The following is a 23977-nucleotide window of genomic DNA, read 5'->3' on the forward strand; positions in this document are numbered from 1 at the left end:
TCTTTCTTTCTTTTTTTTTTTAAGATTTTATTTCTTTGAGACAGAACAAAAGCAAGAGAGATCACGAGCGAGAGGGAGAAGCTGACCTCCCACTGAGCAGGGAGCCCCACGTGGGGCTTGATCCCAGGACCCCGAGATCATGACCGGAGCTGAAGTCAAGATACTTAACTGACTGAGCCACCCAGGCACCCCCACTAACCAGCATTTCTATGTTGGACAGAAATATTGTCCTTCATCACCACAACTTAGCTCACTACGATACATCTGAAAAATGCCACATCCAATTCTCCCAAGTGATGCAAGTTTTTCTAGAGCAACATTAGACATTTCACAATGCACAGCAGCCCTTCCAAAACAGGCAAAGGAATTGCTCAGTTCCCCAGACCAGTTTATTTGTCAATAGAATTCTTGTTACTCGAAAAGAGTTAACAAGCGTTCAAAAGTTTGCCTCGATGGGGTGGCAAGATATGACAAATGTTAAGAAAGATGCAGACTGCCCTGGGAAGATCAAGACATTGAAGAAGCTCAGAATGTACCTTTGTTCATTGGGCCCTGTTCGTTTGGACACTAGGGGGTAGACAGAAACACAAGGAATGCCAGATGGGTGGGAGAGCCCACACACTCCCTCTATATACATCACTAAAAAGCACATACATCACTAAAAAGCATGCCTTCCTTTCCTCTGAAATAGCTTGGAACGATCTGCTCTAAACTTTGTAGCAAAGCTGAAAGGCTAAGAGGACTTCCTGCTACTGAGACCATAGCCAGGCCATCTCATGTGCTGCTGGGAGGTATTTACTTAGGGGAGGTAGGAATATTCTAATAGTAGCTGAGGTAGAAAAGGGAGGAATGTTGAAAAGTAAATCTCGAAAATAAATCTAAGGAAGCAACTATTTTTGGTGTATTCACACAGTTCCCTTCTCTAAGGGTGCAGCAAGTGTTGACTACTCATAGAATATTCCACAAGTGATGTCAGGGGTCTGACTCTGATTTTAAGTGGGTTTAGAAGCGAGGGGAGCGTTGGAATACATTCATATTATTTTAACATTTATTGAGTGTTTACGATGAGCTAGATATTGTTCTCAGCGCTTTAATTCTTAAATACCTCATTTACTCCTGTGGAGTATCCATTCTTTTTGCTTCCATTTCAGAGATGAGAAAAATGAAGCAGAGAGGAGTTAATTAACTGTCGAAGGCCACACAGGTGCAGGTGTTAGAGACCCGAACCAAGCCTATCTGGTCCTGCAACTTGTGTGTTCTAACTGAGGGCTCGCCAGATCAGGGGGCCCATGTGTGCACAGGCATGGAGTGAGAGCAGACAAGGGGTGAGCAGATTAAATCCATCTGGAGTGGAAGAACAATCGGGGAGAGAGGCTGGATGAGGAGCTCAAAGAGGGTCCTGAATGGCAGTCACAGACTCAGGGGCGAGAGAGAGAGAGAGAGAGAGAGAGAGAGAGAGAGAGAGCTGTGGTGGGGTCTTTGAAATGCAGGCAGAAGCCTCTCCAGAAGCCCTTCCCCCCCGCCCCCCGCCGGTGTCAGGGGGACCTTCAGGAGACCACCGGAACATTCCAGGTTAAACTGAGAAAGGCCATGGAGGCTGTGGCTGTGAACACCACAGGGAGCAGCTGTGAGAATCACTGAATGGCTGTGGAAAAGCCTGGATATGACTGGGGAAGGAGCCACAGGACTTAATAGAGGGGGAGGTCCGAGGGGCTATGGAAAGCCTCCGCAGTGAGGTCTACAAAGGACATTTTATTTCCAGACATCAAGGCCATTTTAATTCCCAACTCCATTAAAATGAAAGGGCAGCCTGACAGAGTGGGCATGCCAGTGAAGAAGAGTGTCAAAATGAACAGTGAATAAAAAGCTAACACATCTCACCAAGGCAATCACGGATTTAATTGACTTGTTAATTCTTCAGAGGAGACAGATATACATGAAATTACATTTCCCCCACAATGTGCCCTTTAAAAAAAATGAATGGAAACCTTAACGGACATGCTCATGGAATCATCCCTCCTCTTACTACCACCTTGCAAAGCAGTCAGCCATAGTTACACGGCTTGTTTTATTGCTTTTTAATTGTTGTACTTTTATAAATAAGCACCACTGTGTAATTAGGAGCCGGCTTCTCCACTCAGGTATGTGGGCAGGCATCCTGGCCTCTCAAACCTGCTGCTGGCCAATGAGGAGCTGCTTGCTCCCTGGTGCAGCCTCTCAGCCCGGTTACACTGAGTAGGTCAAAGCCCTCAGGCTACTGTTTTCTACCGCCAGACAATCTCCTTTCTCTCTTTGCTACTGAAAATATGTAAGACCGAGAGCAAAGCTAGGTTATAAGCAGGTTAGTGTTGCAACAAGCTTAAAGAAGACTAAGCATAAAGTATATTTCCTCTTCCTCTTTCAAGAAAGGACTGAAGAGCATTCTGACTTCCAAAGGAATGCTAAAGAGAATCACCAAGTTCACGCTTCTGTAATGAAGAAATTAAGAGAGAGGGCAGGTATGGTGTCTCATTCACCTTTGCAGCCCCCCAGCCTGGCATAGTAGGTGTTGAATAAATATTTGCTGAATGAATTTAAAGAATTCAACATTGTGTCCCAGATACTCTCAAAGTAGATATGAACAGTCATTTTGAACCATTTCCTGATGTGAGAGAGCGAGTGTGTGTGTGTGTGTGTTGGGGGGCGGGGTACGTTAGGAAAGGTGGAGAGAATATACACTTTGTCTAGAGTAATTTGAAAACTGACAAGGGGAGAAAGATTTTAAAAGAAATCCCACTGGCCTCAGTATTGTCACACATAATTTTCTATCTAATGAGACAATGACAAAAATTGATAGGAGAAAATCCTCTGGCCTTGGTGTACTCAAAATGATTCAAAACCACATACCGATGTCAAACTCAGAGTAAGTCTTTCCAGTTATTGGAAAACTGCTCCATTAAGAACTCTGTGTGTCAAATCCTTTTCATTAATCAAAGGGTGGATAGACAAAGGAAGGTTCATCCTGGAGTGTGAAGTATCACACAAATAATGGATCCAAGATAAAGGAATTACGACTACAACAAATAAAGGAATGCTATTTGGGTGACAGTAGGACTCCCAAATGGCTTCCCACTTGTAGAAAAACAGCCTCAGACAAGCCCCATCATGTATACAGTGGTGCAAAATGACCTGGGAAAAAATGGTTTCTTTGGATATCATTTAGAGATGCATATCCCTGAATACCTTAAGGCTGAAGGTACTTTGGCTCTTTTCTTAAAGCAATTATGGCACGGGTTCTCCTGCCCAGGTTCTGTTTACATAAGAACAATCTTGGCCACAGGTCATCTGGGTAGGAGATAATTAATCTCCAGCACTTTGAGCACAGGTAGGTTAATTAGCCATGCATGTAATACGGCATCAGAATTTTTCTTGGAAAAATTGTTTTGAATTTCAAACAATTAAGGATCTGTAATACCTGCCGGTCTTTTATCCAGAGCAAGCACAAAGGCTGTTGGAGAAATAGAGAAGACTTTGTTTTTAAACTGTTCAGAAGACACAAGGCATCACTGATCACCTGAAGGCCTCGTTTTAATTTGATTGCAGATCCATGATGCCTTAGAGGTTGTCTTCTGGAAATATGTTATTGCTAAAATCTTTAAGTAGGTCAGTAATGGAACTTCAGAAGCCATAACATTCTGATATCCTAATAAATGATCAGGGTCAGAACCTTACTTTGTTTATATTTCAGCAAAGCATGTTGTTGGTTTGGACTATAACACATCAGGATTTTTACAAATCCAAATATTAAATAGCATTCTGAACACCATCCACACGGACAAGGGAGAGAGAAATAAACCTGCAAATGCCTCTATATACAAAAGAGATGAGTCTTAGATTTTGGACTATTAAGTACTTTTTTTTTCCTCCAGACAACACCCTAATAAAACAATTACGAAGTACTCTGAAATCCTGCCACACCCCTTCGATTAAACCACACTTCACAAAATACTTAGATAAAGCCTGATCAAATAAACATTAAGGCAGAAAATGCAGCCTAGAATGCCCCATCCTGCGCTCTGCCCAAGTCTGAAGGGCCATCTCCCTTGAAAATTTAATCACACAAAATCTACTGTGATTCCACTGCAGCCTTTGCACTTCAGGAAAGCTACTTCAGTCTCTGACATTTTGATTTTCACAGCAGACCGAACCGAAAAGAGAAAAAAAAAAAAAAACTTCCTTGGCTCACAGGCTTATGCCTCCAGTTGAGATTTGATTTCTCGGACCTTAGGCAACATCCAGCAAACAAACAAACAAACAAACAAACAAGGTTATTTTCTATTACTCACTATTACTCCAGGATTTCAGTAAATATTTGATACTGATCTCAAAGAAGCCGGAATCCTGCTGGCTGGCCATGTCGGCGGTTATACAAAGAGGCTCCCGGGACTGGACTGGGAGCCGCGGGAGGAGCAGGTACCGGGCGTGGAGATGTGCCTGTCACAGGTTAGTGATGTAAGCGGGGGGTCAGCGGCGGAGAGGAAGGCTCTGCGGATCTACCTCCGGCACGGGCAGGGAGTCCTCATTTAAAGGACACCGAGGAGCGGGAGAGAGATGCTCGGCCGCTCCTCCTCCTCCTCCTCCTCCTCGTCGGGGTCCAGGACTTGCTTCTTATTTGCTGGGTGCTGATCTGCCCGCAGCCCTCAGAGGCGGCGGCGGCGGCCGCTGCTTTCATTTCTGGGCTGCCATAACCAGAGCGGCGCGCTGCCGGCCGCCCACACGCTCTGCTCCAGCCAGGTACGCTACCGAGGAAGTCCCCACCTGAACTGTGATCCGTTTTCCCCTGGGAGGGACGGTTTCTTGGCTGGCCTCCCTGACACGGTGCAGACAGCTCAGCCCACACAGCTCTCCGCAGGGCTGAGCGATGGGCTGGGAGCGCCGCCCCCTGCCCCTGCCCCTGCCCACGGGCTTAACCTGAGCCGCCACTCAGCCCCGGACTCAGCCGGCGGAGGCGGAGGAGCAGGAATTTCCCAGCTTCTGTGGCTCCTCGCTCTTCAGAAATGCTTCCCGGGAGCAGCCCGCGTGAGCACTGGCTGCTACTTCCCCTTGTGTCTGTCCCTGAGATATACACAACTGCATCGCGCTGCAGCAGGCAAAGCGGCACCCCTGGATCTGGTTGCAGTGACGTTTTTTTTTAAAGCCCCATCTGTCAGCCTTGTTGCAGTAGGAAAGCTGGGCTTTTTCTTCCCCTTCTTTCACGGGCACAGTGGAAGCTGCACTTCGTGCTTCCCCCCCCTTTCAGACAGGCTTGCCGTTTTGAGAGGCACCCCACCCCGAAACGTGTGCGTCCGAAGGGGATGCTCAGTCGGCTTGTTTACAGAAATGTCAGGCTCCACAACGGATCTGTTTCTCAAACCTATCATTTCTAAGGTTCGCCGAGCCCACGGAAGCTTATTTATTTGTATTAAAAGAAATGAGAAGCAAAGGCATTAGATTCCTTGCTGTACAATGGCTTTTTAGTTCATGAAATCTTGCTATCAGGTGTCCTGATTTCGGTTAGCTGTATTTCATGTTATCATATAGCTTGACTAGGGGATTAAATAAGAGCATTCTAATTTTGACAGGCTGCCTTTCGGTAGGTGGGATTTGGCCAACCGTCCCGCAAACCACGGAATACTTCTCCCCTTTCCAGTACATTTCTGATTAATATTTTCCAAAGGAATGAATAAAGCCATATTAATAATTATTGAACATAAAAAATGTTGGGCAACTCCCCTCAAAACACACAAATAGGACTTTTTAGACTAACAGTTCTTTTGAGAAATTGAAAGAGTGCAATATACTTTTAAGACAAAGAATTTTTAAAAAATTTAGCACTACAGAGAACCAGTACTATGTCCTGAAATGCCCCAAGACACCATCACTATAAGCTTTTCAAGCTCCTTACACTTACACAAAAGGCAAACCCTGAGCTACCAAGATTTCCAGCTCCACTCACAGAGCTTCATTCCCGTGAAGTCACTTATCAGATGGACTTTTCTCTCTCTCTCTCTTTTTTTTTAAGATTTTATTTATTTGAGAGAGAGAGAGAGGGAGAGAGTACATGAGCAGCAAACAGAGGGAGAAGCAGGCTCTCCACCAAACAGGGAGCCCGACACGGGGCTCCATCCCAGGATCCTGGGATTATGACCTGAGCCAAAGGCAGACGCCCACCTGACTGAGCCACCCAGGCGCCCTGGACTTCTTTTTCATTTACATGCATATGAGAGTTGATAAGCTAATTCTGTTTTGTCACCTGTACGTTGAATGTATGGATTCCAAGTGAAACAGGACCCAAAGGTTTTACCTCAAAACAGCGATCACATCCGAAAACAAAAACTAATATCCATACCCACCTTTCTGAGGCCTCCACATGGCAATGAATGAACAGGGAGGCTGCAAGGCACCTCGGAGTTAATGAGCACAAAGTCTCTCAAGACAGGCCCCAGATTCCTACCTGGCTCCAGACCTTACTAGCTAGGAGAACTGGGGCAAGCTATTAATCTCACTAAGCCTCAGGTTCCTCACCTGGGAAATGGGGATAATAGTGGTGCCGAGCTCATTCAGTTGTTGGAGAGATTAGATGACGTTATGAATAAAGTGCTCAGCACAGTGTCTTGCATATAGTAGACAATTAAGCTTTAGTGATATTGATATTTATGATGAAACCTTAGGGACACCTTTGGAAGTTAAGCACATGTTTGTACCACAGGTATGACTTAGAAGGTATATCACTTTTGAACCCCAATGGTAACAATTTGGGGCTAGCAAGTTGGAGACATTTCAAACATCTGCAGTAAGCAAGCACGCTATTATATATTGTTACTCAAGCATACAGAGATTCTCTTGGTCCACCTTATAAAAGGGATCTTTAGCTGGCTCTTCAAAGTTTTCAATCCTACTATAAACATATTAATTGGCTGAGAATGCCACTCATATATTTCAAGAGCAAACGATCATAAAATTTTAAATGCTACTGAGAAAAGAATGTTTTTAATGGCATCTCACTTTCCCTGTAAAGAGCGAATCAGTAACTAAGAGCCCAGTTTCTGTCCGTTAGAACCTGAAATCTTGCTCATGTGTGCTTTTTTTTCTCATTTGAGTACCTTTAAAGAGAGCATATATTGTAAAAGAACAGAAAAGGCCTTTTGTTTTGTTGAAAGGCCTACAAATCAAATAGAATGACACCTGCTGCAAGCTGGGATAAAACATTTATCCTTTTGTCTCCTCTCTGGTGGGGGCAGGGACGCTTATAAAAAAAAAATGTAGTCTGAACAGGCACCTGGACAGAGGGACCTAAAATACAAAATAAAATCTGAATTTGTCCCTGGCTTGTTATGAGACTTCAGATGTCATTTAAGAGGAACGAGGGACCTTTCCTTAATGATCTTAGGAGACCATATAATGATTCTTTAAGCAAGGGATTAGGCATAGATTTTGGAGGCTCAGAGAAAAGTAGCAGTAATACAGGAAAGCTGAAAGGTGTCAGGAAGTGGTGTCCAAGAGTGGAAAAAAAAGTCAGAAAGTAACCTGAGACATCATAATTAGTAATACCATCTACATTTATTCAACATTAATACTGTGTTTAAAAATATCTATTTTATCATATTTAATCTTTCCCCCAACCTAGGAAGTACTATTAATAGCCCCATTTCATAGATGAGAAAATGGAAGCTTAAAGAGGCATAGAATAAGGTCAAGGTCATAGAGCTGACAAAATTTAAGTCTAGCAAATTTTAGAACGGAATCATTTACTCTTTTCTTTCTTTCTCTTTCTTTCTCTTTCTTTCTCTTTCTTTCTCTTTCTTTCTTTCTTTCTTTCTTTCTTTCTTTCTTTCTTTCTTTCTTTCAATAACAAGCAAGGCAAGAATCATGGTTATCAACCTTCTTATCCAAAATTCAGGAAGAGATGCTAAGACCCTTGTTATCACTACATAATAGGAGTGCTTCAGGCCCCATTGGTTGTCCAGGACTGCTTACTGCCTTCCTGGTGGGCTCTAGCCTGGGGAAAAAATTGTTCCCTGGGCTTTGCCCCACCCCGAAGGAACCTAGAGAAGAATGCTGTTATTTTTCATATCAATTTGATTTGTTGTACAGGTTGTGGTCTGTATAAGGATGCCGGACTGGGGTAGGGGTGGGGCAAGTGAGGGTGGCAAGCTTGTCTGAACTCTACTCTCCAAGCTGTAAAGGGTTTGGAAATGGGCTGGGTCCACCCTGTGTGTGCCACACATCTGCCCAATACTCAATCCACAGGAAGGGGTGCCTAATTGTGATCCATATAGCAAATGGACTGGTGGTAGCCTGGGGTGGTGCAGTAGGAACTCCAAGAAAACAGAGCATTTCAAGAAGGCAGAGGCCAACTGGTCACCCGTGTCCCAGCCTAGCGCTGAGTGGCAGGGTGGGATGAAGGTTGTAAAGGGTGCATGGACTGTATATTACAATCTGTGGCATTTAGCCATCCTGCCTGAGTTCTTACTCTCTATTCTCTCCCTCCAGAAGAGCCATGTGTCTCTCAGTTGTGTATCTGCCACAGCCCCTAGCACACACTTAACTTCTCATGCAAAAAACACACAGAGGGAGTCACTAAATGAACAGATGTGTCCGCATGCCTACCACTATCTGTTGCCCATGGAAAAAAAATGTACAACTGAAGTGCAACCGGTTTGTGTTTTAATTCATATTGAGTTTTTCTTTCCTAGCATTTCTGACAATTTTTTTTGAGACGAAAATATGTGGTGTTCAAAAAAATGTGAAAACAAAGCTAGGCAAACAATCTGGATGCTTGCCAACATCAAGAGGCTTCTCGTAATGGTTTTAAAGAGTCTGATTGAGTTGATTGGGTTAGGGTTGGAATCCGCCCCCTTTCCCTGTGGATGGCTGCACGTGGGCACACACGTGTAATTACTGTCAGAGTGACACGTACATTCATGCATAGAATGTATTAAGCAGAAGAGAAATGTTTTCCTAGCATCCTGAGGAAACAAAGGAAAATCATTTATTCTAAGAAAAAAACAGCTTTATCAATTTTTGCTCAGTTTAAAATTCCAAAAAAAAGCATTAAATATATCCTATTCCCACAATTACCTATTGTTCCTTAATAAGAACAGTTCCAAGTCAAATTAAGCATCACCTGAGATCAATGGTGACAATTATGGGGAAGTCTTTGTTTCTCTTTATGCAGGATGAGGTCCTTTAGAGAAAAAGAAAGCATCAATATCAATCAAAAACTTTTTTGATATATTTTAGGTGCATAATTTTGGGCTGATCGATCTCGTGCTAAAAACACAGTAGAGAAAAAAATATGAAGTGATGCCACATCATGTTCATCTTGTAAACAGAAAACTCAATAATCATTCCCTTAAAAAATCCAACCCACACGCACACATCTTCACAAAAATAGATCCTGCAAATTTTGAAAACCCTTACTCCATTACTATTCAGTACAAATACTTTTTTTTCCAAAGGAACTGAAATACATTGAAATGTTCTGAATGCCCCAGAACCTCATTAAAGCACAGCTTGTTGTTGCCCAGATTCAGACGTAAACAAGGAAAATTGTATCTCTTAAAATGGTTTTCATTAAAGATTAGCAGCAGAACCCATTTTTCTTCTCCACTCACCTCCTCTGCCAAGGAGTTTTATAAGGGACTGTGAGCCCTGACAAAGGAATCGAATGTCAGTCTAGCTCATGGGAAGCCCATGAAGGATCTGAGCAGTGAAAGGCATCCGATGGCTGCAGGGAGCAGGGTCAAGCTTGAAATCCATCCCCCTTGCTGCCCTGTGCGGGGAAGTCCCCCTCCATAAGCCCATAGTCACCCAGGGTGTGTGTTACAAGTTTAGCGTAGGGTAGGGGAATTCACATTAATCGAGCACTTGAGGTTGAGACACTGCTAGGCTGTATTTCAGAGGACCTGTATGGACGCGCACAAGCAAAGGGCCACATCTGCTGGGCCCTGCAAGACACATCTCAAAAAGTGGTGCCGACCCATCATTAGAATGAACTGGGACTCGGGTGTCTGTTAACTCTGGTCTCTACCCCCAGTGTCTTCATAATGGGTGAAATGAAAATTGGGCCTCTCTCCCAACACTTCCCACTAATGTTCCCAATATTTGCTCTTGAATGGGGACTTCCAGAGCAAATTCTCCACGGATATTAATTAGAAGGGACACACTATATTATGCCAGAACCAAGGCCTGGCTCTCCCGCATAGGAGCTCTGTTGCTTGGCCACTGAACACCTCCCAGCCTCAGTTTCTTTATCTGTAAAATAGTGTTTATCTCACGGGTCTATTATGAGGATTAAATGAGCACATAGCCAGATGACAACTGTTAAGTAGCAGATCTAGAGCTAGCAACAAATTCAGAATACGCGGCACAAAATACTCCCTTAACTCTAAAGTCAGGTTAGGGAAAGGGGGCGGGGGGGGGGGCTAGAGAGAGAGAGAGAGAGAGACTCTGCTCATCACAGAGGTTTCCATCTCTACCCCCCACTGGCTGCCAGGGTAAGGCCAAAGTTTTGCCAAAGTAAAGAAAGCCTGAACTTATGCACATACAAAAAAATATTATTTAATATTTTAGTGCTTCCAACTTTCAGTGCCCAGGGTAAAGCCAAGTAGAGGTTCTGGTGAGCTTAGTAGAGGCTCAATATCTACCTTTCTCATTGACCTCTCAAGGTAGTGCCTACTTATTTGAATATTAAGCTCGAGCTAATCCAGGAGATGTAGTTCATACATATTTTTTACGTACAAATATAAAGATTTGATCTCAATTTCTGCAAGGCACAGAGTAGTTAATACTGTATTTATAGACTGTATGTGAAGAGAAAATACGGGTTTCTTCTGCTGCCTTTTATCGTGGAAGCACATAACGGGGCTGATAACTTTACTACCCTATTTTCAAATAGCACCAGCAACCAGAGAAATTATTTACACTGAGATACAAACAGATCCAATATCATGAGCTGCAATAGGAGCCAACAATTAATACATGATTATAAAATATTAAGTCCTTTCTGAAGAAATAAAAATATGGCATTTGCTTTGCATGTCATTATTTACCAAAAATGCACAGATTGATAATACTTAGGATTAAAAAAACAATTATATTAATCACCACTCTTCCCAAACACTGGTTGCCCTTGAAAGGAGAACTAAGAAAATAGTTTTTCCCTATAAAAATGATAATTTAACACACAAACAAAAAAAAGGTGCATTCTCATAGTTGCATTTAAGTGTTTTGGCTATGGCAAGACATTTCCATTATTAAGTGATTAAAAATTAAGTACCTAATTTTAGGGCTAGAACTAATATTCCCACTAATGTTCCCAATTTCATACACAAAAGTAAATATTAGATTTTAAGTCATAAGAGGCAGATCAACTTTTCCTCAAAGGTACCATTTAATGTATATCGTTATTGAAATCTAGAATTTTAGAGTCAATGAAATTGGGAAAAATTGGAAATTTTGATTAGTTTTTTTATATCTTTGCTACTTAAACTTTACACATACTAACCATTTTTCTCTTTTAGGTGTGATCACATGTTTGCAGTTATCTACCAACAAAGTCTTGACTGGGAGTCAAGAAACTCTTTTTTCTGTTCCTTACTCTGACCCTGATATGATGACCTTGGACAAGTTACTTTCTACTAAATGGGGAAAGCTGCTTCTTATCACCAGACGGGCTCATCTCGTAGGGCAGGCCAGCCTTTGATTTTCCATAGTATTGGGAGGAGCCCCGGCACGGGGAAAGAACACCGCGTAACAAATTATTTGATGGCAGTCTTTGGCATATGTTATTTGAATCTTTTGGCAACAGATTCACCTTCTCAATTCTGTTCTGATAAAGCTAGGATCTTTAGAATCTAGGATCCTTTTGTATCCCATATAAAGCTAGGATCTTCAGGATCTAGGATCCTTTTGTATCCCATATAAAGCACGCGATGGCTGATGAGGAGCAGCCGTGGACACAGGACCAAAAAATAATTGGGAAGTAGAAAGAGATAAGTCAAAGTGAAAATGATCGAGTTGTCTTCTGTGAAGGTAATATGGCAGGATCAAAGTGCTTCATCTGGTTTAGAGGAAAACCGATGCACAGTCTACAACTGGCCAAGTCCTGGAAACCAGGGATACACCATAGCTGAAAAGCAGCTCATTGTCCCTGAGATGAAGAATTGAGCTAAGGAATTACAGATACATAGAAGAGCCCTTCAGGTGAAACGAATGTTCTAAAAAGAAGTGTCTACCTCACTGAGCATCACCGATTCAACCTTCACAGTGACCATCTGTCCACGGATCTGCCTTTAGAGGAGTCCGACAACAGTGACGTGGAGAAACACGTGCATTGCCTTCTCCACCCCCAAGCACAGATCAATGTGGGAGAAAAGGTCACTCTGAAGGCCCAAGTAAATCCTGGAGGATAGAGACAGGCTTGCCAGGCATGTTTTTAGAAAGGGTGGGGAAATCACCACCCTATTTCGACCAGACAGGCAGAGCTTTGTGTAGGAGGGTGGAGCTGCTAGAAACCGTCTGAATGATGGGAGGGAGCAGCTTGACAGGCTGATGGGGAGAGCAGTTCCAACTGCCCCACTCAGCTAAGGAGTCAGAGAAAGAATAATGAGCTTTGCAGACCGTCAGGGTGGGTGGGGTCACTTTGAGCAGCCCAGGGAAAGCGAGGTGGAGGGTCAGGATTCCAATCCCCACCATGTCAGTTGTGGAGAGAGCCAAGCTCGGGTCAAGCCCTCACTCCACCAGGTACTGGCCTCAGTGATCCACTCCTGTGGGCAAGCTATTCCCTTCTCATTTATAGGGGACAGGTGATACTGTACCATCTGCTAGCTACAGAAGCTTGTCTCAGGATCTCAGAGGAGATCCTGTAGATGGAAGGGCTTTGTATCCACAAAGTGCCCATGTTAGGGTGCTCAGGGCTCCAGAAGGCTAAGGATCACACAAAAGGGCAGGAGGCCCCCTGTCAGCTCTTCCCTCTTCCAGAAACACATCATCACCTTCCAGCCATTGTGGACTTTAGCTTTTGGATTAGGGACATACCAGGGTTCTCCTGCTATTTAAGTGGCCATTTGTAAACTCCAGGAATGTGTTGGTGGTTTGCTTGCGCCTTATCCAAATGCCACTTAGGTCTCTGGATAAATACAGGATGGGTGGCAACTGCAGACTGCATACTACTCCACCCTACCTCAAGATTTATTTTCCATCTTCTTTGCTCTTCAAGAGAATTTTTTTCTTATTCTTTATAATTTTTTTAAAAAAATCTACTGTCTGTAAATTCTTATATCCTCATCTTTAGATGTAACTTCCACATATCTAATTTAAATTTTATGTTCATGAAAACAACGGGCAGCAGAAAAGTAAGGAAAGGGGACATGGATATGGACCTTCTTTTGAACTGTTGGATAAGATTTTGGGACATTTCTGATAGTAAGAAATGTATCAGCAAGAAGGCTAAATCTGGAATGAATATAGCGATACTCTCTCCTTTGGCTTTATATCTACTTGTACAGATGAGGACATTGAAAGTTATGGGGACCCGACAGCTAGGACATGGCGGAGTAATGATAACAACAATAATGAAGATAATGGCTGGCTAGATGATAGAGCCAAGATTGGAACTCAGATCTGATGCTAGGTCAGTCACATCCAATAGAAATATAACAGAAGCCACATATGCAATTTAAAATTTTCTAGTATGTACATTTATAATAACAAAACTGGTGAGAGTAAATATATTTTATTTAACCTAATATACCCCAAATATGATCATTTCAACATGTAATATATGTAAAATTATTAGTGGGACACTTAATATTCTTTTTGGGTTTTTTTTTGTTTTTTTTGCACTAAGTATTTGAAAGCTGGTGTATTGTTTTATAGCACGTTTCAATTTGGAGAGCCACATTGCATGGGCTCAATAGCCACATGTGGCTAATGGGTCCTTTATTGGACAGTGCAGGTCTAGGAAGTTCTTAACTATTTTTGGACTCTTATGGCAGTCTGGCAAAACCAATAGGCTCCTTCTCAGAACATGAATAAGACAAAATGCATGAGATTACAATGGAAACCAGTTATTTTGAAATAGTTATCAAATTATTTTAAAAACCACAAAACTGTGGTATTGTAGATACACATTTCTTTACATACACATTAAAGAACATAACCCAGAGGTAAGCCCAATAATTATAATAATTTTTCAATAAAATAATAAACATAAACAATATTGAAATCTACCTAAAGCAACTGTAACATGATGAAAAAAAATCTGATTTCAATTGGTAGTGAAGTTAAAGGTGCTGCTAATATTATTTTTGTTGCTATATTAGTACTTGAAAATGGTAAATTTCAGTTAGAAGTTAATGAGAAGCAAAATGTAATTTTTTCCCATCTTAGCCCTTGGATCCCCGCAATCCTACCCGTGGATCTGCTTGAGAGCACATGTTCTCACCACTAGTCTACTCCTCCCACACACCACTCCTTCCAGGAGAGCTCAGTTTCGGGTGCTTCTTGAAGATGGTCATAAATAATTGCTACACACTGGAGAAGCTTCTCATGCTTCCCCCCACCGCTTCTCTTGATTCTATTTCTTTCTCTCTCTTATATCCCTTGCTTTTTCTGTCATCCCCACTGTGCTCTTCAGGATCTTACTCTACTCAATTGGGGCGTTCAATACATGATAACATGTATCACAAGGCTTTTCCCAGAGGCTACAGGTACCATACTCACCAAATAACTTGTTGCTGAACTGTAGAACCCCAGCTAATTAAAAATACTCACATTGTAACAAGTACATACAATGTACCTCACATTTGTGTGTGATCTAATTTGTCCATGTTTGGAGAATATGTAAAATGTCATCCTCACAGGTTCAATAATCTCCCCTCCCCCAAACTTACATGTATTGATAAGTTGATGAATGATATCCTAAATTCTTCGACTATCCAAATGGAAGGGAGATAGGTTATATTATTCTATACACTTAAAATAGTACTCCGATCTTCACAGCTAAGTTAATTTTTAAGATTTCACTTTGCTTTGAGGTGTGGAACTCATTTGGTGGATCAAAACCAGCATATTTTTCTAGTACAAAAGAACAGGAAGGAACACCTTAGAGCACACTCTATAGTAAGAGGGGTAAGCATGGTTTCATAAAACTTATGTTATATATATATACATATATAACATAAATATATACACATATGTGAATGCTGGGTTCTGATGTAAAATATACTTCTTATTGTGAGTCATGCTCAGAAAAGTTTGGAAATGTTGTACGTTGCTGGTGGGAATGTAAAATGGTTCAGCCACATGGAAAAGTTTGGCAGTTTCTCAAAAAGTTAAACATAGAATTACCACCAGACCCCATAATTCCACTCTTGGCATATAACCTAAAGAACTGAAAACAGGGACTCAAACGAATACATGTACTTCCATGTTCATAGAAGCACTATTCACTGTGGCCAAAAGGTGGGAAAAGCCCAAATGTCCATTGATGGAAGAATGGATAAACAAACTGTGGTAGAGCCCCAATGGAATATTCAGCCAGAGGAAAGAATGAAGTACTTACTGATCTATGCTAACCGACAAACCTTGAAAACATTACGCTAAGTGAAAGGAGCCAGCCCATCAAAGGTTGCATATTGTATGATTCAGTGTGTAAGAAATATCTAGAATAGGCAAATCCCTAGTGACAGAATGCAGATTGACTGTTGCCACGGGTACAGAGAGGGGAATGGGAAGAATCTGGTGAATGATTAGGGATTTTACTTTGAAGTGAGAGAAAGTTCTTAGAAGTAGATGGAGGTGGTGGTCGTACAACATTGCGAATGTATGAAATGCCACTGTATTTGAAATGGTTAATTTTATGTGATGTCGATGTCACTTCAATAAATTATTGAAAAGGAAAAAAAAAAAAAAAAAGTTGGAGTGCCCTAGCTCTAGGCTTGTCCTTAGGTCTACTTTTCATTTGCAGGGTGTCGGCTTACTCTGTGGTGCTACTACATCTCCACCTAGTGGTGAAGGACTCTGGCCGGACTCACGGACTGGAGACGCCCGGTTGCCAAAAGAGCCCCCCTCACGCCAGAAGCTCTTCAATATCTGAAGCAAGTCAAGGCCCACACCCTTCACCTCAGTAGCTACTTCATGAGCATCCAAATGATGCACAGTGATAACCTCCAACCACTTTGTGCTTTAAGCGGTGAAGAAGGATGGTTTCCGTCCTGGTCCTGAGATATTCCGTCCTGGTCCTCTCTGGGATTCATTTATCTGTCTTTAAACTGCGATTAGCAGCCCCTACAGCAGGATAAGGATGAATACAAGACAGCATAAAGAATGCACCAAATGTGAGTTTCCTTCCTCAACCTTCCTTATTTCTAAGAGTATGGACTTATGAACCCCAAACAAGAGGACTTATAGCTCTAAAGGAGCTCCCCCACTTCAGACTGTCAATGGAAGAAACAAAGACTGTGGGTGTCCGGAGCACAGAGACCTAGATCTGGAGGATGCAAGCATAGAACACACAGCAGAAACAACAGAACACAAAGCCCAGAGGCCAGAGCATCAGGTTGCTGGTGAGTACCAGGTGTATAACAGGATGGGAAGAGCGAAAGAAAGGAGAGATCTAGCAGACATTCTAGTTATTGCCACAAATGTTGCCTGACTGGAGAGGGACAGACAGACAGACAGACACTGACCACCTGCATGCAAACGGGCTTATGTGAAGATTCCAACTTCATAATGTGTTCTGTAAAAAATGAAATGAAAGGCAGACTGAAGTGTGTCATGTAGTTACAAAAAACCACCAGAAAAGACAGGCACAAAGTCATGTGTTTTTCATATTAGAAGGCCAAAGGGTACAAGCAACTCAAAGGGTAAAAGAAAGAACATGGAGGGAAGGATCACAGAATTAATTAAAGATAAAATAGGCAGGAAAAATTACCAGAGCAAAACGCACTGCTGCCATGTCCGAATATTCAGGATTTATAGGAAATTGTAGCAGGTGGTGTGGTTTAGCATTGGAAAACTCCGGGAAACAAACTGAAAATGCGCTTCTTACATACCTGTGGGAATGCTATGGGATCAGTGGGGTAGGGGGTGAGCAGAAAAGAAAACCCTGCCAGCAGGTGTGCGGCGCCAGGCCACGCCCCCAGGTTGTCTCAGGCAGGCGCGGTCCCGCACTCCGCAGTGGGCTCTTGGTGCCTTTTTCTCTCCACAGCCTTCCCGCTTCCCTCCACCATCCCATTCTCCGGGAAGACTTTGCCTCATAGATGGCAGCTGATGTGAATGCTCCCATTTTTCTGCCACCAGATCCCTAAGACCACCTTCCTGCCCTGTTAGAATGGAGGAAACCCCATCTCCGCTCCTTGCCTGGGACCTCACTCCCTCCGTCTCTTGTATCTTAACCTTTTTCTTCCTGAGATCGGTCCAGTCTTTATTAAAACATTTAATACCTCTCATCTGAAAAGCAAACAATAAACAAAACCAAACCTTCCTTTTATCGCACATTTCCTTCCAGTTTCTACCTTAGCTTCCTGACTTCTCAATCACGGCCCTAGTGTCTCAAGACAGCTGCCTTTCCACACAAGCTCCTCCCATTTCCCCGTCAGTCCAATCCAGTCCAGTCTGTCTCCTGTGGCCACACTCCTGCTAAGGTGACCAACAGCCCCCAGTGAGCCAGTGGGCACTTCTTAGTCCTTAACTAAAATGGCATCTCTTCTCACTGGATATTGCAAAACCACACCCTTCTTCTTGAAACTCTTTGCTTTCATGACCTCATAATTTCTTGGTTCTCCAGGTCTTGTATGGTCAGCCCTGCCTCCCCCTCCTCCCAATTTTCTAGCCACCTTGCCCCCCTCCAGCTCAAGGTGAGCAGGGCTGCTCTAACTGGCCACAGGCTCTTCTCCATTCTCTTGCCTTGGCTAAGTCCTGCTTACTCTTCCGTCAGTCCACATAGCGCACCTTCAGAGAAGCCTTCCCTTGATATCCTGGTCTAACTCCAGACCCACTGTTAAAACTTCTCATAGCTCCTTTTACTTGTCTTTACTTACCACATGTAGTTATGCATTTATCGTGTAATTTTTTTTCAACATGCTTTTCTCCCTCTTTGGACTATCATTTCCACTGGGGCAGAGTATATGTTTATTGTGTTCACCATTTTACTCCTTTAGTCCTGGGACACTAGGTAAGTGCAATCAACACAGCACACAGTAGGCACTTAGCTTATAATTATTGAATGGACAGCCATTTGGGTAAATGAATGAATGAATGAATATTCTAACCAATGGCAGGGAGCCCAAACACATTCATGTCTTTACCCTGGCTGCTTCAGGCCTTTAACCTTCTCCATGCAAAGCTATTCATAATTTTTCCGGCTTTCAGATATCTGTTTGAACAAATCCCATTTGGGCCAAGAGAGGCATGAGGTTGAGCAAGCTGACAGCAAAGGGAAGTAAAAAGTCAAGGGGAAAGTCAGCTCAAAGAAGAGTCCCTCTGTTCTCAGGGTTTCATTTCTTGTTTCCCTAACACCATCTCTGACCAGGTCAGGTGTAGAGGGGGGCTCTTTCTTAGCAGTGTACCATGGATCTGGAAACTGCAGAAGCTATACGTGTAGGAGAGGCAAAGCATGGGAAGTATGGGGAAGGGAGAACAAAAAGAAGCTTTGAAGACAGATTCAAAGTCCAGAGGACCTGGGAGGGTGGGTGGGTCTTAGAAGTCATCAAGCCAATTTACTCCTTATAAAAGTCAAGCCTAAGCTCCAAGGGAATCACCTGAGGTTTCCATTGGTGGGAGAACTAGGTAGACCGAACCTATTGCCCTTTTGCGTACCACCAACACCTGTGAAGGTAGAGATCCAGGACACTGATCTTGTTACTGCTTGCATGTTAAGGGAGATTCTTCTCATTGGAGCTATTTCACACCCATCCCTTTCAAAGCAGGGTTTTTCTTGTGCTGAAGACTGCTTGCATCAAGGCCATAACATCTCTAGTAAGATACCCAAACTCTTTTCTACTTAGGAATAATGGGAGATGTTAGAAAATCCCAGGCAGGTGTCTGACTAGGATTGAGTTTCATGTAAAATTTTTGACCCTTATCCTTTAAACAATGCTGTGCAGAGCCTGTTGATTTGAAAGTGATAGAGGGGACAGCAAATTCCTTGCTACCCTTGGTCATCTAGGCTGGGGGATGTCTACCCTTCTATAGTGAGTGTCTATCCCACTCACTCTCCAACTTACTGCCATTCCTGCTCATTGGGATGAGTGCGTTGTGACTACTAATGCCCAAACCCCATGGAACCTTCTGGTCCTCACGTCACATGGCCTCCTGGCAGCATTTGACACTGTTGGTCAAGTTGACTTTTTTGACACTTTGGCTTCACTTGGCTTCTGCGACATCAGCCTGCTCTGTTCTCTTCCTACCTCTGTGACTATTTGATCTCATCACCTTAAAGGCTCCTCCTCTTTGCCTCCCTTAAATTGTAAGAGTAACTCAGATTTCCACATTGAGCCCCTTCTTCTCATATATAAATATTGCTAAGATATTTCAATTAACCCTTAGCGTCAGCTACGGTGTGATGTTTCCTAATTTCCATACCTCAGATCTTGCTGAGGTCCACATCCACATGTACCTCTTTACCTTTCAGATGCCCCTCAGTTACCCAAAATCCAGCGCAGCTAAATCTGAACTCACCACTGCCCCTTCTCAGCTTCCAGCTTCTACTCTGTCACCTGAACGGCACCACCATTTCCTAATTCACTCAAGTTAGAAAGCCGAGAATCCCCTTTTTCACCCCCACATGTAAAGCCCCAGCAAGCCCTGCCAATTCGATCTCTTCACTATTTCTTGAATCCGTCTGCTCATCTTCATTCTGCCACCACTGTCTTAATTCACGTACTTGTAATTCCTTGCCTGGCTCAATACAGGAGTTTTCTCATTGGCTCGCGCTTCTGTATACTGCTGCTGGCTTGTTCAATAGTTCCTATCGCTTTGGGGGCAGAGCTCAACCTTTGGTGGTCATCCTAGATCCTTTCCTACTTCTCCAACTTCATGCAACACATACTTCAGCCATAGGGAGCTGTCTGCAAGTCGCCCAAACATCATGCAGCCCCATGCTGTTATGCTCTGCACTGTGCATCCTGCTTGTTCTTCCCACTTTCCTCACTGGAACCCTCACCCACTCTCCTGAGAAGCTCTGACAGACTTCCCCAGGCAAAGTAAAATGCTCCTCGTCTGGCTCCAGTAGCACCCATTACAAGGTCATGTCATTTTCAGGTGACTTGTCTGCCTCCTACTAAAACTGTGAGCTCCTTGAAGGCAATGGAAGGACGTGCCTCTCATCTCTGAATCACCAGCACCTAGCATGGTGCCTGGGACATAACAGATTCTGCAACACACTAGCTGAGGTTTATTTTTGTGGGTGAGCCCACAAGTAACAGATATAATAACATCATCCTCACTACATTAAATGCATAAAATATATCCTTCTGCTGTACATCTATCAAGTGATTTTCTATGGAAATCTACAGAAACAATAGAAAGGAGAACAATGTATTGTTTGATACAAACCAAAGACTAAAAAATCACATGACAGTGTAGAATAGCCTGTTTTCATTAGTAGCCAATCAGACAGATACAAATTTTAGAGATTTCGAAATCTTCTGCCATTACCACAAACTTTCCCTAAATGCCATAGGCTCAACCCTTAGAAACAACAGGGCAGATGAAGAATGGGACTCATGAAATCTTAGAATGCTCTGCAAACACCCGTCAATGACAAGACTTAATTTTACTCGAAAACACTTACCTAGCTGATCATTCACAGAGAAGCAGCTCCAGTCCAGAAAGAGCACCACACAACTCAATGTGACCTTCTTTTCCACGAAGGAACCAATGAATGAATATACCTTCATATCACGTGAAGGTCTACCATGTCTTTGAATTTCACATATGCAGAAATTGAAGCATTTAAATAAGATGGTTATGGCCAAAGAATAAGTCCAATTGCTGTTCTTATATTTGCAAACTTTCCTCTCAGGACCAATTGAAGTTATGCTGGTGACATTTCACAGTCTAACCCTGAGGCAGTTATAGCTTTATTCATTTGCTCTTCTTGTACCTCAAGTGTTCTGGCGTTCTCTGAGGTCACGGGCATGTTGGCAGACAGCCCCACTGGGCTGTTGGAAGCACTCCAGCTGAACAAACTGAGCCAGGCTTGCCCGGCACAACATCACCTTCACACGCTCTGCCCCCGTCACAGGTGGCCTCTCAGAACCTGATACATGGAAACACCTAGAAGCATGAGAAGTGTTTGCTTTGTAACTGAAAAAAATTCCCGACATTTCTCAGGATGCAGAGTGCCCAGAGATGGGTTACTAGGAGCTCAGATAAGGCTGACTGTGCTGAGAAAGAAGACTGACCTCAGGAAGTAAGCTCACGCCAGGTTTTGCTTATTAAACTGTCTGCCACCAATGGAATTGTTTCTGCAGTAAACACAGGTGTGACGAAACCTGGAAAGAATCAGAGTTCTTACATTTCAAACTACTCTAGCCCTTACTCAACTCCTGTGCTTTATTTGGAGGATGAAAATAATAGCACCTGTAGGACTGATTGCTAATAACAGACTGCATAATAGACTAGCAAGGGTTTTTTAAATCAAGTAGATGACTAACTCTCACACTCTCACATTCCAGTGTAAGAATGTATGTCTCAGGGCGCCTGGGTGGCTCAATTGGTTAAATGTCTGCCTTCGGCTCAGGTCATGATCCCAGGGTCCTGGGATCCAGCCCCACATTGGGCTCCCTGCTCCGCGGGAAGCCTGCTTCTCCCTCTTCCTCTAATCCTCCCCGCTTATGTGCCCACACACGCACTGTTTCTCTCTCACATGAATAAATAAAATCTTTTAAAAAGATGTATGTCTCAGCTGCTCTCCTAATTTCATTAAACATGTCTATATGTGTATATACATAATACACACACACACACACACACCGGGACTAACTCCTCGGCCAGTTAAGAACAACATAGACTTCGGAGAATCAAAAGACTCTTTTCTCATGTACTTTCAGTTAACAACAAAAACAGCAGTAATAACAACACGGGGCAAGTCTAGTGAAGAATCAATCTGATTTTCTGTTATACTTTTTGAAACACCAGCAATGAAGAAGAAGCACTAGCTCCACTCCAGCCACAGAGGCCTCCTTGCTGTTCCGTGAACAGACCAAGCCCAGGGCCTTTGTACTCGCTCTTCCTTCTGCCGGAACTTCATCTCCCAAGATGTCCACGTGGTTTACTACCTCTCTTTCTTCAGGTCTCTGCCTATCAGAAAGATCTGCCCCGAGCATCATACACAAGGTAAGATTTCATTCCCCTGTCTCTGTATCCTCCTTTTCTTGCTTTACTTTATTTGAAGCATGCTTCACTTTCTGAATAATACATATTTACATGCTCATAATGTGTCTCCCAAACTCACCAGCATGTAAGATCTGGGAGGGCAAGGGTTATGTTTGTTTTATTCCCTACTCCAGTCTTAGTACCCAGAACAATGCTGGGTGCAGCAAGATAGGGGCTCATGGAATCCTGAATGAATGAGTAAATGGATGAATGAGTTTTGTTGCAATTTAGCTTACTCTATGTATATTGTGGAATATAATGTGCCAAATCGACAAGCAAACACGTCAAATAATACATCTACATCAACAAATGCTCACAGCAGTCCCTCTCTGCTCATAAACCTTGACAAGTTATGGTCCATGATGAATTAAAGGTCAGGTTTGACTGTTTCTGGAAGGATTTCATTTTCTCTACTGCTGTCAGTGTGCTGCCATGGATGTGAAGATGACATCACCTTGGGGTTTGTAGCCCTGTGATGGTCTAAGCTGATGTGCCTGCTGGATGAACTGCTCAATCTCCAATTCTCTGAATTTGATTGAACTCTCCCTACCCTGACCAGAAAGAAAGCCAGTTTGGTGCGCTGACAGCCAGGAGATCTGGGGTGCCTTTTACCAAAATGCCAGGAGTGATGGCCCAGGACAAACACAGGAACTGGGACTGTGGGGGAAAGCAGGTGGACCTGGGCAGCAAGTGCATAAGTGTTTGCAAAGCCAAGGATGCCTAAGGTAAGAAGAGAGGGAACCAGAGAGCTTGGACCCACGCCACCTCAGGCTTCTGGAATGGGCCTGCAAGGACAGGGCAGGTTCATTTAGAAGAAGCTGATGGGCATCACCTTTGAGCCGTGGCACTAGAAAACGGAGACAGTCTGTTTTGTGACTGATGTTCTTTCTAGTCAGATTGAAAGCAATTTCACTTTTCCACATTGCAAGTGAAACTCTTTAAGTGGACTTGACCTTTCAAAAGTCATCAGACAGACACCTTGAAAGGCCTTTCATGATAAATGTGGCATAAGCAGAGGAACATTTAAGGCTCTGGCTAGTGATACAGAAAACTTAGCAGTGGGCAGCTTGACTCTTGTTAGTATTTCTAATTAGAGTCCTGCTTTGTGTATGATGACTAGACCTTTAGCTGTGTCTAGCTAAGGGATATTATTATTGGTTCTCTGACAATGACAGTAGCGTTCTGATTTTTTAGACGTTTTGATTAATGATTTGGATGAAGCCAGAGGTATCATACCCATCACATGGGAGAATACAGTGAAGTCGGGGGACGGGGGCACATATATAACAAATGACGGTCTCCTGGGAATGACTAGAGAGTAGAATATGAGCCAAATCTAACATGTAATATTTTGTTTCAGGTAAATGCAAAACTCTATACTTTGGCCACCTCCCAAGATTACCAAAAGTAGGGTGCTTCTCTTATATGTCCATTTACTTCATAGCACATGTCAATTTATAATTCTGTATCTGTTTGTTCACTTGTTTATTGAAGCCTGCATGGGTATAACTTAAGCCCCAGAGAAGGTAGAGATAATGTCTGCTGGTTTCCTGGCTGTATTCCTGGTGTGTGT

The 23977-nt window shown here is 43.1% G+C and overlaps 1 protein-coding gene across 9 annotated transcripts in view; it reads right to left on the reverse strand.

Moving 5' to 3' along the window:
- The window catches only part of FRY (FRY microtubule binding protein), a 426749-nt gene that overhangs the window by 251101 nt on the left and 151671 nt on the right, over nt 1–23977 (reverse strand). Inside the window, exon 1 of one of the 9 annotated variants that reach the window (XM_032403238.1) lies at nt 4326–5548. The exons of 5 other annotated variants lie outside the window; for them this stretch is intronic. In XM_032403238.1, the coding sequence (XP_032259129.1) occupies nt 4326–4395 (70 nt within the window). In that variant the 5' untranslated portion in view covers nt 4396–5548. Of the gene's footprint in view, nt 1–4325; nt 5549–23977 lie in introns of those variants that run through there. 3 more of the 9 variants (XM_032403240.1, XM_032403239.1, XM_032403235.1) reach the window with 3 other exon arrangements.

This window comes from Phoca vitulina, unplaced genomic scaffold (assembly GCF_004348235.1).
Source record: "Phoca vitulina isolate PV1807 unplaced genomic scaffold, GSC_HSeal_1.0 scaffold5, whole genome shotgun sequence".
NCBI lineage: Eukaryota > Metazoa > Chordata > Mammalia > Carnivora > Phocidae > Phoca > Phoca vitulina.